Source organism: Dendropsophus ebraccatus, chromosome 6 (assembly GCF_027789765.1).
Source record: "Dendropsophus ebraccatus isolate aDenEbr1 chromosome 6, aDenEbr1.pat, whole genome shotgun sequence".
NCBI classification, from domain to species: Eukaryota; Metazoa; Chordata; class Amphibia; order Anura; family Hylidae; genus Dendropsophus; species Dendropsophus ebraccatus.
Genome location: NC_091459.1, coordinates 7,841,204 through 7,855,896, shown reverse-complemented (window position 1 = coordinate 7,855,896; position 14,693 = coordinate 7,841,204). Strand labels below are relative to the sequence as shown.

The window sequence follows — 14,693 nt, the reverse complement described above, 5'->3', positions numbered from 1 at the left end:
GCAGCTGATAAGTACTGGAAGACTTGATATTTTTTAACATAAGTAAATTACAAATCTCTGGCACTTTGAAACTTGATTTGAAAGAAAACATTTTTTATATAACTACCCCTTTAAATGTTCCCTTACTGTTTGCCAGGACTACTATTTCACACATCCTATTCTTGACAAAAGCATCCGTCCGAGCTTCGTGATGAGTAATATACGGCAATAAGATGCTTTTACATCACATCATCTCTGTTAAATGTTGTGCGGAGGAGGAAGAGTTAAGAGGCTGCATAGAAAAGGATGAAATTTGCAGTAAATGGACAGCTAACAGGGTATGTAAAAACAGCAAAGTGTCAAGCGCTTTGTATTAAACAGAAAGCCAGCTCTGAAAAGATAAGTGAGGCGGGTAATAATATTACATTAGAGTGTAATGTGGCCGATTTCACTGCAGAGATTGAACAGGTGGTGGGCTTTGTGTCTGCACAATGAGACCCCACTATCATCAGCGCAGGAAGATAGGAGATTATTCCCGGTGGGATCCTGCAGACATTGCATATACCGCTAGTGGCTATATCTCATAGCAAACTCTATTACTGAATGCAGAGCTTGTATGGAGGCTGGTCTAGCGTGTGTGTATATGGAGATATACTCTCTCCTATCAATAATAAGGGGGTGGCGGGGGCTCCCTGCCATCCTCCTGCTTTATTTCATTAGTCGGCATTGATTTTTTTTTTCTCCAATGATTTTTAATTTCTGACATGAATAACGTATTCCTATTCAGTAACATTTCATCTTCTCTTTAAAATACTGTACCTTTCTCAACTCCACAATATCCTGTTATACTGTAACTACAGGGGCCGCGCTCCGTGCAGGAAAAATAAAGGACATGTTGTAATGCGACCACATTTTGCGGCACGAATCGCTACGCTAATAAAGCGGCTACGTAGTAGTACCCCGTGAAGAATGGAGCACTACTGATGCACATTCGTAGTGCAGGCCTGCGGTCACGGGCTGCACTACAGATGTGTGAATGTAGCCTTACAGAATGGTAACCATGTATGAGAGAGCCAAAAATGGTCATAAAAAAGAAAAGTTAGGCTGAGTTCACACTGCGTTTTTGCAATCTGTTTGATTCCATCCATTTAATGCAAAAAAAAAAAAAAAGGATAAAAAAACAGTGCCATAACCTTGGCTTGCGGGCCTCCGCTCCTGCTGCTCTCCGCGCAAAGAATCGACACGTCAATTCTTTGCCTGGAGAGCAGCAGGAGCGGAGGCCTGCGAGCCCTCTCATAGACAGGTTATGGCACACTGAGACAGGCGGGATTCCGCAGCGAAACATTTACTCAGTGTGAAAAAAAAACCACTAACCCATCTTAATTTATCTTTTGGTATAAGGACGGTTTTGTATCACAGTGAATTAGTTTTAACATTTACCACATTATACATATACTAGACATATGTCATTCATTCTGTATTAGTGGACTAGTGGACTTACTTCCTTCAGCAACAATATAAAGTAATACTATAAAAAGGGAGAGAGAACCTACCTCAAAGAAGGGAGCTTACACTATTTTCTATATGAAATAAAATGTATGTAATATATTTTTTTGGTCATTCTCCATTGCTCTATTAACTGGAAATTTGGGCTTTGCCTAACCAAGCCTGACACTAAGGGGCCATGTACACAGAAAGATTATCTGACAGATTATCTGCCAAAGATTTGAAGCCAAAGCCAGGAACAGACTATAAACAGAGATCAGGTCATAAAGGAAAGACTGAGATTTCTCCTCTTTTCAAATCCATTCCTGGCTTTGGCTTCAAATCTTTGGCAGATAATCTTTCTGTGTAAATGGACCCTTAACAGGATAATGTGTAGAGAAACTGCTTGCACCTGACTACAATATTTTATATACTATGCAGTATGCTATACAATCCAATATACAGTACTATCTGGAATTGCAGATGGCATGGGACCTATTCTTTGGCTCTTCTGGTCCCGACGATGATCCTATCCTGCTGCCCCCATGACAGGTTCTCCCGATAGCTCCTCAGCTCCATAATTGGCTGATCAGCAGAAGATAACAGACTGGGAGCCCAGCTGGGCCTGGAAGACTGTGCAGTGGGGGGAGCAAGAGGGGATAAGTATGGCTGGTTAGTTGTTTTATGATATAAGGAGGCAGTGGGGAGAGTTTCGAGGGGTTGTACATGAAAAAAAAAAAAAAAAAAATTTAACTGGTGCCAAGAAGTGCCAGGAATTTGTAATTTACCTCTATTAAAAAATCTCAAGTGTTCCAGTTCTTATCAACTGCTGTATGTCCTGCAGGAAATAGTGTATTCTGGAGAGCAGGAGAGGTTTTCTATGGGGATTTTCTCCTGCTCTGGACAGTTCCTGACATGGACAGAGGTGGCAGCAGAGAGCACTGTGTCAGACTGGAAAGAATACAGCACTTACAGGACATACAGCCGCTGATAAGTACTGGACGTCTAGAGATTTTTTTAATAGAAGTAAATTACAAATCTCTGGCACCAGTTGATTTGAAAGAATTTTTGGGGGGTGAACTACCCCTTTAGGATTTCCCCAATCTCTTTAATAATTGATTTTTCTTACCTGATGAAAGATGAGTGCCTGAGATATGAATCCCCAACTATGACTGGGTGACAGGTAGTGTAGACACAGGAGTAGGATCAACATGAACACAATGCTGGCGGATGCATAGATGGCATTTATAAGGAACATCATGGTCACACAACCCAGAATGCCCAGGATACAGGTGTACCAAGTGAAGTAGCGAAATGTTGGCCTATGTACATGGAGAGAAAATCCAAAAGGATAAGTGAAGGCTACAAATAGATAAGAGATATTAGAACTTAGTAATGAGCAAATTTATAGTACAAAAGGAGCAAATCGATTAGTAAGCTTGGCAATCTGCTCATCAGCCTGCTGCCCATGAAGTCCATGCTGCTCTGTCCTGGGTGGTTGGAAAATCTGAATCCAGTCCTGGGTGAAGTTTTCCAGGAAAGGATCCAGCTTTTCCAGGCACCCAGGGTGGAACAGCATGGAGCGTCATGGACTTCAAAAGCAGAAGGTTGATACCTACGTTTTTGCAATCCGTTTTTTGCAAAAAATGGATTAAAAAACGGATAGAAAAATGGACACGTGAGTGCATCTGTTTCGATCCATTTTTTTTTTATTGAATTCCATTATTTAAAAAAAAAAAAAAAAAAAAAAAAAAAAAAGGATCCATTTTTTTTTTTAACCATTTGAGGACCAACCAAGCCCAAAATGACCCAGTGGACTGTGCAAATATTCATTTTTGTGTTGTCGTTTTTTTCCTCCTCCACTTCTAAGAGCTCTAGCACTTTCAGTTTTCTATCTACAGGGACATGTGGGGGCTTGTTTTTACAGGAATAGTTGTACTGTGTAATGGCGTCTTTCATTTTACCATAACATGTATGATGGAATCCCAAATATATTATTTATGAAGATATAAATAGGTGAAATCGTAAAAAAGAATGCAATATGGTAACGTTTGGGGGGTTCCTGTGTCTATGTAATGCACTATATGGTAACATGATACCATTATTTTATAGGTCAGCCCGAACACAACCATATGCAGGTTTACACAGATTCTCTAATGTTATAATTTTTTTTTAAATGGAATCCTATTTTTTGGGAATTAAATATTAATAAAACAGGCCTATTGTGACGCTTATAACGGTTTTATTTCTTCACCTATGGGGCTGTATGAGGTGTCATTTTTTCCACCATGATCTCTAGTTTTTATTAATACCATATTTGTGAAGATCGGACATTTGATCACTATTTATAAATATTTTATATATAATGTAACAAAAAAATCTGTAATCCTGACACTTTTTTCACTCTTTTCATCTATGCCGTTAGTGATGACACTTTTATTTTATTTTAATAAATTGGACAATTACACACGCTACGGTATATTATATGTTTATTTATTTTTACATGTTTTATTTATATTTATAATGGGAAAGGGGGTGATTTAAACTTTTATTGGGGGAGGGGCTTTGGGGCATTTATATAGACATTTTTACTTTTTTCTTAACACATGTTAAGTCCCCTTGGGGGATTTTACATACAATAATTACTTAATACACACTGATCAATGCCATGCCATAAGCATAGTATTGATGTATGATAGGTGCTTTGCTGATTAAGTCTGGCTGTGGCAGACTTAATTAACAGAGCACTGTTCGGACCGCATGGAGGAAGGTAAGAGACCTCCGGTGATCTGTTAAAACAATCGGGACCCCCGCAGTAACAATGTGGGGGTCCCGATCAGTAAGTAACAAGGGACTGCCTCTGTCACTTACACTTAAACGTCGTGGTCGCTGCAGCTTGTCATTAAGGGTGAGGGCTGTGCTGCTTACTGGCCGGCCCCCACCCCTACGTTTTTGTGTTCGTTAAAAAAAATTGACCCGTTTTGCAAAAAAACCGAAGAAAAAAACGGATTGCAAAAATGTAGTGTGAACCCAGCCTAACCAGATTGCAGAGCTATGTGATTTGCTGTGTTTGTACTGTAAATTGCCTCATCTTAGTACTTAGTAATTAAAGAATGTGTCTGATATATATATATATATGTACATGCGCCCAACATATTGACATTGGATTATACAGATGCTGCTTTCTTTATAAAAAAAAAAAAAAAATTACATATATATCTGTTGATTTGAAAAAATAACGTAAAATAATAATAATAATAATAATAACTCACTAGAGTACCCCTTTAAGGAATTAAAGTCTATGGTTGTGTATACCGATAGAGTATCCCCGCAATGTAATGTAAACACCTGATCATAAATGGCAGAGAAGAGGCTCTAAGATGTATTCCCTATAAATACATACTAAATGTATGTAACATTACATACATTCTGGCACTAAGAAAAAATAAAAATTAGAGACATTTTTTTTGTTCACAAGAACATCATTGGTCTAAGTGTGGAGGCGACCGCAGCATGTGCTTCTCTTGCAATAAGTAATAATGCTGCACTTCACATGGAGCCTGATAATAAAACCTTGATTTGCATATTTTAGCACCAGCAGCGCTAGCAATAATCCCATGATTATATAATTAAGACTCATCTTTACATCTGTTTTTTTTTTCTTTTCTCTTTTTAATTCAGATATAATTTGACCCTTTTGCATATTTCTTCTACTCTTTGCTTTCTCAGACAGAAACTTTTATGCTCGAAAACTTTTGTAAGGCCCTTTTTACACAAAGCTTTTTTTTTGCAGAATTTGATATTTTTGCTTTTAAAAAAAAATCCTAAATTTCATGTGTTTTTTTTTTTAAAGAATTTTTTTATCTATATGTTTTGTTTTCATAGAAAAGCCGATGAGTAAGATGGGTTTTAAAAAATAGATATTAAGCGAATAGAGGATGTCATGGCTCAGCTAAATGACCGCTCAGCCCCCTTCTTCCAGGCGTGGTACTATTGAGACCAGTTCATGGACTCAACTGAGCTGTAATAATGTTTCCCAGGAGGCAATGCACCTAGGATTTCACTGCATTAAGCGCTTTCACTAGCAGCCAGCAGTGTTATCGTTTGGCTGGTCTCCCTGAGATCAGCGATCTGTTTCTCTTATGGCTTTATTAGGCATTACTCCCACCTAGCCAGAATCCTGCTCCACACTGATGAAGGGCAACACCCCGAAACAGCTGTCTGTAGATTGAGACCTGGCCTTGCTTTTTCCCTAGTCATTACAATGACTTATAGGGCCACTTAATATGGTGGTTTTCCTACAGGAGCCGCCCCTCGTCTGGGTCCTTCCCGGAGGGATATCCAGCTAGTCCTGTGTTTTAAGACTCTTTAGCGAAGCTCTATTGGCTCTTCTGTTGCATATTCAACCAAATTCAAGGCTCTTCTAGCTCAGTGATGGATTACACCTCACGTTTTTTTACCCTCTTTGGTTCTTTCACTTCTTCCCTTTCTGTATTCTCTTTTCTGTCCGGCTCTTGGCCTCCTTTGGAAATAATTTATCTTACAGTTTTATCTATGCACAAGTATGTATCAAACAATCTTTATTCCCTGTAGATGCATTTGTTATGTCTCAATGTCATTTCTATCTCTGTTTTCGCCCAATTGTGTGTGTGTGTTGTTGTTATGTTTTATCAAAATTCTATAAATTTCAGAAATTATATATAAAAAAAAACCAAAAAAAAAACAAAGCAAAAGGAAACATAAAAACACAAAAAAATGCACCAAAAGTGAAGAACATACGGCAACCAGAAGACAGATGATCAACCAATCCACCAGGAACTTGATGTGCACTGTGGATGCCTAGAATGGATTCTACACTTACAAAGCATGGAGACATCACACTAAAATAGGTGGACATCTCCATTTAAAATTCTTTTTTCATTGATAAAAACTATGACACATTTTGGCCCACTTTCAGTGCCCATGGGGCTCCCAATGGACTGGTGTTGAACTGCATCCTGGTTGCTGTTTGTTTTATACTAAGAATATGTAACCCTTTGTGAGGAGGCTAGGGGATTCCATCAGGAAGAGCAGCAGGATGATTGACACATGCATACAATGGAATTGTGTCTACTACAGCATTACTTGTGATGCCCAGAAACAACATATAGGGGGGCATTTATGAAACTTGTGCTCCTGGAGTATGCTGCGGAGAAGGCACAGATTCTTACCTTCTCTGTGGAGTAGGCCAGCTGTGACACCTGCTTATCCTGTGGGCGGCTGGGGGTGCAGCAAGGAGGGAGAAGGCTTGGTCACCCCCCACGTCTGCTAGCAGGTGTAAGGGTCCTATTCCACGGGCCGAGCAGGGCCTGATAAATGATGTAAACGAGTGCCGATCTGCTAGATCGGCGCTCGTTTACTGGGCCTATTCCATTGCCCGACAATCGTTAGCGAGGGCTGCAGGGACACCGTTACCAATGTCCTTGCAGCCCTTGTTTCATACATTACCTGTCCAGGTGCAGGTCTTCTCCTCCCCCTGGTCCCGCGCGGCAGCATCAGCTTTGGAGCGGCCTGTCTGAACTGACAGACCGCTCAGGACCGGGAGGAGGAGAAGACGTGCGTTTGACAGGTAATGTATGATGTTTGTGGAATCGTCGGTCGCCCGCCGCGCCCGTTATTCCACGTAGCGATGCGCGGGTGGCGACTAATGATTGTAGGTTTGAACCTAAATGAACGATCAGCCAATGACACGATCATCGGCTGACCATTCTCTCTATTCCACGGAGCGATAATCGGCCGAATTGGGCCGATTATCGCTCTGTGGAATAGGCCCCTAAATCATGGCAGAAATCTACACCTGCTCTGAAGTTGGTGTAGATTGTGCGCTCGGTTGGTGGCAGGTGCCACCAACTTTTTCCAGGAATACAGCGTAAAAATTACATAAGACAACAATGTGATGTATTGTTAAAATGTTTGCAGAAAGGTTTCTCATATCTGTCTCAAAAGACTGTGTGAATATGTAACTGGGAATGAGGAGATAAAAAAATCAGACAATTTTTAGGTGCAGGTGTAAAACTCTGTGCAGCTCCTGTCGGCTTGCAATTCTTAGTAAATCCAGACAGAAAAATGGGGGTGGGGCTTTATTTAAGACTGTTGTAAAAGTAAGTCAGTCTTAATAAAGGTCCCTCATATGTGTTTATTTTACTTTATTATTTTTTAGGGTTTATTTTATTGTCCCACCTACAGAACTTAACTATTTGAATGTTTGATGACAAGTATAATACACTGCAGTGTATTATACCTACTGTTTTAGATAAGACTCTCCTTCCGTAGCTATGACATTGGAGGCCTCAGTGAGGCCTCTTGTTATCATAGCTACCATCAGAACTCTGCAATCGCTTCGCAGAGCCACAATGGTGAAGAGAGGAAGATTTCTTTGTCTATTGCACTTACTGCAGCATCTATAGGGTTAACTGCCAGGATCCAAGCAGGCTTGGGTCCCAGAAGTGGTGGCGGGATTTTGGCTATCACTGAGAGCTAAAAGTCAGGTGAAGTCTGCTTTCATATCACTCAGTAATTCTTCCATCTGCCTTTGTGTAAAACAGGATTGGGTGGCTTGTCTTCTGCCACGGACTCTTTAGGTAAGTGTTGGTGACTTTTGGCCAAACATAACACCTATACAAACCGCAAATTCGTATACTTTATAACCAGCAACTTGATGCTACAGAAAGCAGGCAGTTTCGCTTTGAAGGACAACTGCAGGCAAAATTTATTTTTTAATATGTTATTACACAAGGCAAGTTAGACAAATTCCTAATATACACTAATTATGGTAAATGCACACAAAGTGCTACTTCCCTCAATTTAGTAGATATAGCAAGCTTCAATTCCTCTAAAAAACTGTGACATCACGAATTAGGTGTAATTCATATGTCCAGCAGGGGGCGAAGTATATGAAGAAATTACATTGTAAGAATAACTATATCAGAAGTGCCAGCAGCCCTGTCCACGGCACATAGGACTGGGCTGCTGGCACTTGTGGTGTGGCTGAACCTCCATCAGCTGCCTCCCCCCAGTAAACACCCCCACCCTCTAAAGACCCCCAAACTACCCCCATCACAAGTGCAAGCAGCTCCACACATAGGATAGGGCTGCTGTCACTTGTGGTGCGGCTGCCCCCGCCATTGGACACTTCATATGAATTACCCCTGATTCGTGACGTCGTGTTTTTTTTTTTGAGGAATTGAAGCCTGCTTGATCTACTAAATTGAGGGAAATAGCAGTATATGTGCATTTCCCATAATTAATGTACATTAGGAATTTGTCTAACTTTTCCTTTAAATATTCCTTGATATCTTCAGCTTCATTTTATGAACGTGCTATTTTTTTTTCCATCCGTTTCTGCAAAAAAATAGATGGAAAACAGATGGAAAAATGTTTTTTAACGTACACAAAAATGTGATAGGGTGAAAAAAAACATAGTGTGCAGTTTTACATATACAGCAACTTGACCCTAACACAGGACAATCAGTATAGATTCAGTTTACATACTGTACATAGCCTCAAGTGACCTTGGCAGTGCATAGGTTAAGAGATCATAGCTCACGAGTCAGGATTAGGTGCACTTTACAGTCAGTGGGTGCATTAGACACTCCGATACCCAAGTCTGACCAATATGTAATGGATTGCAAAAGCTTTTACAAGACTCGTTTCCTGTGGTTCTCACCTGCCCATAATCAAGACTTCAATAGGATTTGGCTAACTACCATCTCTTCCTGCTGAGGATACATGCAGGGACAGGTCTTTGCCAACCTGACTTATTTATTGAGGCTATAATGTCAAGAAAAATTATTTATTGGAAAAGGAAAATGCCTTTTGATGGATAACAACATGTTAGATGCAGTTCTTGTGCTCTGTGCCGGTCTTTTCCTGAGCACCGGCCCACCCCCGAGCAATGGGGGGTAGGCCTGACACCCACCCCAGTGGGGCGATATCCCCTCCCCTCTGTGACGCAGCTCCATTGATTCTAATAGAGCTACATCACAGAGGGGATGGGGTTTTGTCACAATTACATCTTCACACATGCTCCTCTCATTCTGACATGGCACTGTGCAGCAACAAGAGTAAGGCCAGGTTCACACCATTTAAAAATGACGTTGGTCTTTCATAACAATGGCCGTTATTGTACGAATAATGTCCTTCATTTAAAAAGTAACGTCCGTTATGTGCGCAATGACGGATATTGTTATGAAAGACGGCTGTCATTTTTACATAGTGTGAACCTAGCCTATGGGTACATTTACAGACAAAGGTCATGATGTAACAGAGAACTGCATGCGCACACTTATGATTTTGTGGTGGTCCAATGATGTGGTAATCTGTGGCATCATTACTGCTATGTGTAAATGTAGTCTTACTGGTCATTAACATGGACAGATTATGTGCCAACAAACCTGCAGAGAAGTGCACATATGCATCAGCGTACGAAGCTGCACACCCTCCATTTGCTGTCATAAAGGCATGACATGAAAATCGGCTGGAGCATGCCATAATGTGTTTTTTGAGCAGAGAATTTAACAGAAATTAAAAAAAAACCTTCTGTAGCGTTACTGTACACCAAAGGCCCATATTTACATCTATGAATGCTTAAAGTGTCACTGGCATTTAAATGTTTTGCAGAAATCAATAGTCCAGGCAATTTTAAGAAACTGTACTGATAAAGCTGTTTTCCTACCTCCCCCCCTCCCTTCTTATCTGCTCAATATCAGGCAAAGCCGTCATCATTACAGAGGAGTAAAGAGAAGACAAGTTTCCAGAGTCCATTCTAACCTATGGAGGGGGGGGGGGGTTCCGAGGGGGATGAGTGAGCAGAGAAGCAGCTGTTTAGTTTGGAGACTGTCTGGGCACATAAAAAGAAAGGTCAGTGCTTATTTGGGAACTTGGTGAGAGAAGATTGCAGGATGCATTGCTGTGCAGGGCTGCCTTTTCTCCTCTCCTTGCTCACTCATCCCCCTCGGCCCCTCCCCCTCTTTATAGACCATAATGGACACAGAAATCCTGCTTCTTCTGCAGTGAGGGGGGAGATAGGAAAACAGCTTTTTGAGTACAGAAGGAAACTCTTTTGCTTAATGAAACCTATTACATAGTATTTATTGCTTTCTGAAAAGTGACATATATATGATGGTTACTAGTCACAGATGGCGACGTACAACATAACTTTTACTAGTGACTAATGAAAAAGTATATATCCCACAAAGACAAACACAACACACAATGTCCACGACTCTGGAATAACAACAACACCAGACCAAATAATCAGGGGTACAATGCACTCAAATAGCCCAGTTTGCAAAAAGGGTTAGGTCTCCCCAGATATTGCAGCTGTTTTTCCAACCCAATAACTTGCTAAGCCTTGTAGTGCAGATGGTGATCGTGGGTCTATATGTCCCCGACACCGTAAACTCCCTGCATGTATCAAACTGCTTACACATGGATTAGTGGGGCACTCTTATAAGGGCAACCCTTGACCTGAACTACCCCTTTGTTTTGAGCCTGCAATGGCCCTACTGTACCCTCCCAATGAGTTTCCTCTACTGTTAAAATAGATTTATCAAGGGCCGGGCACCAGGTAAGTATTTGTGAAGGATATTAAGATGGATAATAAATAGCAGATTCTATATTCAGAAGCACAGTGGCTCCAATATAGTAAATAGATATGGAGTTGTGCAATGGTGCTGACACTCTGGGGTGCAGGGGGAGGCCTGGCCTTGAGGAGCCAATAGTTTGCACACTACCATACCAAACATGTTTATTTATTTATTTTACATATTTTTATTTGTAAAATGGGAAAAGAGGGGTGATTTTAACTTTTATTGAGGGAGTAAGATTTTTTAACAATTTATAATTCTTTTTTATACTTTTATAAGCAATGATTACATTGTACCAGCAGGTACATCACTTTAAAATTTTTACATCAATAGACCAACGCGGGGATGCCAATGCTGCAGTTCTGTTTTTCAACTGCGTCCCAGTTACCACCAACGCCAGTCTGTTACCAGTCACTAGCCCGGTCTAAAGCGCTGGAGGCGGGCCCGCCGGCCCACAGTGTGACCTTCCACCCTCCCCTCTGTGACGTGGATCTATTAGAATAAACGGAGCTGCGTCACAGAGGGGTTTCGGTAACAAGGAATAGACCGATGCCGCAGGGCCGCAGTTGAAAGAAAAAGACAGCGGGAGCGGCATTCCCGCCCCAGCTCCAGTCTATTGATGTAAAGATCTTAAAGCGATGTACCTGAAGGTACATTGGCTTTAAACAGGTCAATGATATATTTTGCATACCACTGATCAGTCATATTGGAACTCTACTACAGTCCGCCTTAGGGCCCTATTACGCGGACAATTATTGTGCGAATTATAGTTATATTGCTCAAATTTAAACGATAATAATTTTGTGTAAATGCAGGCAACAATCAAACGACCAACAAGAAATCGTTCATCGTTTTGGTGCTGAAACCAAAATCATTATTAATCGTTCGCTGTAATTCTGCATCCGTTCACTAATTGTTCACTGTAATTCCATATCATTCCTTCATTTGCCGGGATCAGATGGAGTAACAATCACAACTAACGACTACTGTTCTGTGTAATATGGTGTGCAATTTCAGGTTAGCGATAAACAATCTTGTATGCAATCGTTTAATGTTAATTGTTAAAAATCGCTTAATAGGACCCTTAGGGTCTTATTACACGAGCTGATGGGGGCCCGATAATAACTGTTATTAATCGTTTAACAAGGGCTACATGGATATTGTTACCGATGTCCTTTCAGCCCTTGCTTAAACTGTATACATTACCTATCCATGCTGCAGGGCTCCTCTTGCTCTATGCTTCTCCCCTGGTCCAGCACGCTCCAGCTTCAGATCGGCCTGTCTCAGCTATAAGGCTGCGGTGGTCCCAGCCTGTGATTGGCTGAGTGGCCTGTCAGCTTAGACAGGCCGTTCTGAAGCTGGAGCGTGCAGCATGGATAGGTAATGTATACAGTTTAGAAATCGTTAGCCGCCAGCTGCGCGCCGCTATTACACGTACCGATGCACGGTCGGTGGCCGATAATCATTGGTCCAAACCTATATTAACGATCAGCCAATGATCGTTGTCATCGGCTGATCGGTGTGTTAATTACACAGAGCGCTAATCGGCCGGATAGGGCTGATTATCGTTCCGTGTAAAATATATATATAAATATATACACAGTGGTGCCTTAGAAAACGAGCACAGTTCGCTCCGGGACCGTGCTTGTAATCCAAATCCACTCTTATACCAAAGCAAATTTTCCCATAAGAAATCCTAGAAATGCAGACAATTGGTTCCACACACCAAATATAATGATTTATTATTCTCAATAACATGTAAAACAGATGAAACAAACATTCAGAAACAGCAGAATATGTGATATTATAAGTTACTGTACAGTAATGGAGAGGATGGGAAAAACAAGGGCGGAGAGAGACTGCAGGGAGCAGGAAGGAATGAGCAGGGCAGATGTGGGCACATACATGCAGTACTCTCCGTCCGGGGAGAGAGGGGTTACAGCTATGGAGTGATTTCCTCCACAGTCCTGTCCCCTGATGTGAGCCCCAGCTATGAGTTGGAAGGTGAGGGAGATTTCCTGGGTCAAGAGTACAGGGCTGTAGACCCCGCTATGCAGACCGTGCCCCTCCCCCCCAGTACAGGGAGCTCTTAAACCAAAGCAATGATCTTAAACCAAGTTACAATTTGGAAAAACTGTGAGCTCTTAAACCAAAACACTCTTAAACCAAGGTACCACTGTATACACATTCAAGCTGCAAGGGGCATGTAAAGGGGTTATGGAGAAATTGGAGTATTTTCGATATTTTTGTTTCTTTAAATATGTCTGCAATTCATGCCCATTTTAAAATCTAACTGGATCACATTTAAACTTTTTTTGACACAAACAGCTTTTTTTTTGTCAGAACCCCATTTTTGTGCTACTGCTTTCCTTTAATCTATAAAGCAGCCCCCGCTGATCTTTCCACACAGCATGGTGGTTTTGTATACAATTTAACAGTAAAGCACTTAGCAAATGCAAATTATTATTGTTGTTTTTATTACTGTGATTATTATTAATAGTTCTCTTTAGAACAGTGGAATATGGAATAATATGCTCCCTTTTATGTTTTCCTCTTGCTCTTTTAGAGACAGCTCTTATTCTTCTGTATGACACCTCAGCTGGAGACTGTGACATGGTGGCAAGCAGGGGCTGTCTATTAGGAAGGTAATTGCAGAGGAGGGAAGTGCCATTGTTAGTAGTGTGGAGGAGAGGTCTCTTACAGGTGGGAATTACACCGAGAAAACACAGTGGCTAATACAACAATTTAACTATTTCACTAGCATGACATTCAGTGTGTCTGATGTGGAAACCTGACCGCAGCCAGAAGATGCCTGCCAGAAAGAGAACTATCAAGGATCCAAGTTATTATTACTTAAAGAATCAAAAGTGTCACTTAAAGGGACCGTGTCTTCAGAAAATGACTTATTTTTTTTTATAAATAATGTTTTTATGTTAAACACATTTTTTTTTCAAATTTTCCATGTTTCCATCTATATTATTAAATAATCCAGGTATCTTGCAGTTTTCATTCTCACCACCAGGGCTAAAACTAAGCTGAGGCTTCCTGTTGTGTCCCTGGTGATAAGAAGAGGCTGCTGTAAAGTGATCTGTACAGCTTTGCAGCGTCATGTCACACCAGTAGATAGAGGAGACAATAGCAGCTAAATGATGTTTTACATTCATCGTAAGGGGACGAAGTCTGTCTATTGTTGTCTATGCCCATGAGTCTTGCTGTAAACATGTAACTAAATGCTGTTAAGTACATCCCAGGCAATATGGCTGCCCCCATAACAATGTACAAATAGTGAAATACATACAAATTACAGTCAGAAAATAGAAACAGATTACAATAAAAGAACAAGTTTTAGTATCTGACTCTAATCAGTAAAAGAAAATTTAGATTACAACTTTTCAGATAAGAAATCTGAGTTTTAAATCAGCTGGATTTTGAACCCTGTATGAGTTTTCCGTATACGACTCTAAGGCTTGGGTAGAATCAAGATTTCATCTGTGGAGTATATGGTAATAAAGGTTTAACTAAAACAGTAGTTACTATACTCTTAGTAAGAGACCTAACAGTCTGTTTGCAATAGAAGAGTATACTTTAGGTTAGGTGACAACA

The 14,693-nt window shown here is 40.7% G+C and overlaps 1 protein-coding gene across 1 annotated transcript in view; it reads right to left on the bottom strand.

Annotated features, from left to right (window-relative positions):
• LOC138794626 (solute carrier family 12 member 9-like) overlaps positions 1–14,693 on the bottom strand; it is a 174,436-nt gene that overhangs the window by 21,637 nt on the left and 138,106 nt on the right. Inside the window, exon 10 of the mRNA XM_069973396.1 lies at positions 2,594–2,786. Within this exon, the coding sequence (XP_069829497.1) occupies positions 2,594–2,786 (193 nt within the window). The remainder of the gene's footprint in view (positions 1–2,593; positions 2,787–14,693) is intronic.